Below are 2,884 nucleotides of genomic sequence, written 5' to 3'. Positions count from 1 at the left end.
CCCAGATGTGTTCAGGACCTGTTCTTCAAAAAAGGGGGGAAGTGGAAAAAACGTTCAGGAAGCCTTTCTCAAGTCTGCTTTTCGTTGCAGGGCGCTGCTGGGCGGCCACCACCACCGAGGGGCTCCTCATTTACTCCCTGGATGCCCAGATGCTCTTTGACCCGTTTGAGCTGGACACCAGCGTCACCCCTGTGCGGATCCGGGCGGCGCTGCGCCAGCGGGACTTCACCAGGGCCATCCTCCTAGCCTTCCGGCTCAACGAGAGGAAGCTGCTGCAGGAGACCCTGGAGGCGGTGCCCTGGGACGAGAGTGAGCCTGGGCCGGAGGAGCGGGGGGGCTGGGGGCCTGCGTTCACACGTGCTGGCCGGTTCTGCACGTTCAGAAGCCACAAGCTGTGAGCACGTCTCTCCTGACGGGGTCTTTGCGGGCTGAGTGCGCCTGTCCTTCCCTCACAGTCGAGGTCGTAAGCTCCTCCCTGCCCGACTTGTACGTGGAGAAGGTGCTGGAATTTTTAGCTTCATCCTTTGAAGTATCTCGCCATCTAGAATTCTACCTGATATGGACTCAGAAACTGCTCATGGTGCACGGACAGAAGTTGAAGTCCAGGTACACCCTGCCCACTCACCGTGGACTCCCGTCACTGGGGCTGCTGGTCGGGGTGGGGGCAGCAGTCTTTACCCAGGGACAGCGTGGAGCGGGTCCCAGGGGCCTCGGGTGGTGGCCCGTGCTGAGGAACGTCTTTTTCCAGAGTGGGGACGCTGCTGCCGGCCGTTCAGTTCCTTCAGAAGAGCATCCAGCGCCACTTGGACGATGTCTCCAAACTGTACGTGACGTCTCCGGGGGCGGGGGCGGGGGGCTTTTACTGTCGCCAGCTGGTCCAGCCAGGGCTGCTCCCCACATTGTCAGACCTGGCCTCAAAGGCCCCGCGTCAGTCTCACTGACTCGAGTCCCGTGTGTCCTCACAGCTGCGACTGGAACCGCTACAACCTGCAGTATGCGCTGGCCGTCTCGAAGCAGCGGGGCCTGAAGCGGCCCTCAGAGCCGCTGGGCAGCGAGGAGGAGGCAGGCGCGTCCGAGGACGACGACGACGACAGTCTGCACCTGCTTGGGGGAGGGCCTGGGCATGCAGACGCGCCGCTGGCCTAGGGCCGCACCCCACGGCTCTGGTCGGGACGCTGGGCGAGGAGGGGCCACCACCACGAGGGGCAGCTGTCCCGAGAGCCAGAGCCCCAGCACTGGGACTCGCTCCGCGGCAGGCACCAAACACCGCCGCGGGGTCGGGTTCCCGGCGGGCACGGCTCAGCACTCAGGCCCGGGAGCAGCTGCTGCTGAAAACACCTTGCAGAGAGGCTAGTGGGCCAACGTGTGTAGATGCGAACTTTGTATGAGGATTTTTATATTTTTAATATAAAGTTTTGATAATTTTAGGGATGAAAAAGACATGTATTTCTAAAACACAGGTATTAAGGCTGATCTCTGAATTTAAAGTGTTTGTAATGTATCCTGGGTGTGACTGCATGCTGGCACCTCCATGCCAGCGAACAGGTGAGCTGGGCAGGTAGCCTGGCCACCAGCCCCATCTCCCTGCACAGGGTTGGAGCAGGGAGCATCTGCTGGACTCTGAGTTTGGAGACGGCCTGGGAGCCCCAGGGCTGGGCCTGGATGGGCTTCCCAGGGAGACCTGTCAGACCTGCTTGCCAGCTCCAAGGAGGAATCCATCCCGCAAGGCCCATCAGGAAGGGTCACCATGAGGGTGGTCCAGACCACAGCCAGGCGCCTGGCCTCTCAGCAGTGACGGCCTCCAGGGTCGGGACACAGGCCCCAGCCTGCAGGTCTCCAGAGGTGTGGCCAGGAGTCACTGGACTGTTACCGGGAAGAGCAGCAGGCAGGTCCTTGCTTGTCGGTCGGGACCGTGCGTCACCTTGCGGTGCCCTTCTGTCTGCTTGTGAAACGTGTGTGCTACCTCCAGAGGAATCCTTTCTTTTGTAAATAAAATATCTATCAGATCCTCTTCCATCATTGGGTCTTAAGCTATAAAATAAACACATGGATGGTTATGTATGTTCAGACACAGACACATCTGTAAGCTATCCCCGTGGTCCTGAAAAGAATTCAGACAGACCTTTTTTTCCCCTCTCCCTGCTGGTGGTTGTCACCCACCAAGATTGGGACACAAACACTCTGAATCACTGTCAAAAGCCACTACAGCAGCAGGCGGTGAAGAGCGGTGTAGGGTCTGTCTTCCCACGCCCATCTAGGGGTCAGGCTCCCCGACTAATAATCAAAAGAGGACTGACCACTCCTGAAACAAAATTCCTGTGTTAATTTGACTTCCCCTTACATTCGGCTATACAGTTCTCGTCGTTTTAAAAGATTTTTGCGTCTTTATTTTTGGCGGCGCTGGGTCTGCACTGCATGCGGGCTTTCTCTAGTGGCAAGCGGGGCCACTCCTCCTTGCGCGCAGGCTTCTCACTGCGGTGGCTTGTCTTACTGCAGAGCACCAGCTCTAGGCAGGCAGGCTTGGTAGTTCAGGCACGCGGGCTTACTTTTCTCCCTGACAAATGGGATCCTCCCTGACCAGTGATTGAACCCATGTCTCCCTCATTGTCAGGCAGATTGTGTACCACTGAGCCACTAGGAAAGCCCACACACCACTAGACAGTTCCCTTAACGATGTACTGAAATGCCTCCCTACAGAGCTCGGATCTGCCGTTATCCGCAACCCAGGACACCCTAGCAATTGGGTGCTACTTTCCATCAATCCTACCCTTCCCTTGCCCTTTCGAAGCCCTCAGGTATACACATCTGAGCTTCACCCCCTGGTCCTTGCCTGGCCCCGTGGGATAAAGCCCTTTCTCCGCAAAGACCTGGCCTCTACCTGACC

General features: G+C 58.0%; 2 protein-coding genes across 3 annotated transcripts in view; both read left to right on the top strand.

The window, feature by feature from the left end:
- The window catches only part of PWP2 (PWP2 periodic tryptophan protein homolog (yeast)), a 14,836-nt gene extending 11,984 nt beyond the window's left edge, over positions 1-2,852 (top strand). For both annotated transcript variants that reach the window (XM_010834896.1, XM_010834897.1), the window contains exons 19-22: positions 91-309; positions 456-606; positions 749-823; positions 966-2,852. In XM_010834896.1, coding sequence (XP_010833198.1) covers positions 91-309; positions 456-606; positions 749-823; positions 966-1,146 — 626 coding nt within the window. In that variant the 3' untranslated portion in view covers positions 1,147-2,852. The remainder of the gene's footprint in view (positions 1-90; positions 310-455; positions 607-748; positions 824-965) is intronic.
- The window catches only part of LOC104985015 (chromosome unknown open reading frame, human C21orf33), a 10,772-nt gene continuing 9,419 nt past the window's right edge, over positions 1,532-2,884 (top strand). The window contains exon 1 of the mRNA XM_010835004.1: positions 1,532-1,545. Within this exon, the coding sequence (XP_010833306.1) occupies positions 1,532-1,545 (14 nt within the window). The remainder of the gene's footprint in view (positions 1,546-2,884) is intronic.

The sequence above is a fragment of the Bison bison genome, unplaced genomic scaffold, assembly GCF_000754665.1.
Source record: "Bison bison bison isolate TAMUID 2011002044 unplaced genomic scaffold, Bison_UMD1.0 scf7180017864037, whole genome shotgun sequence".
NCBI lineage: Eukaryota > Metazoa > Chordata > Mammalia > Artiodactyla > Bovidae > Bison > Bison bison.
The sequence above is the reverse complement of the archived record's forward strand: the minus strand, read 5'-3'. Positions and strand labels throughout refer to the sequence as shown.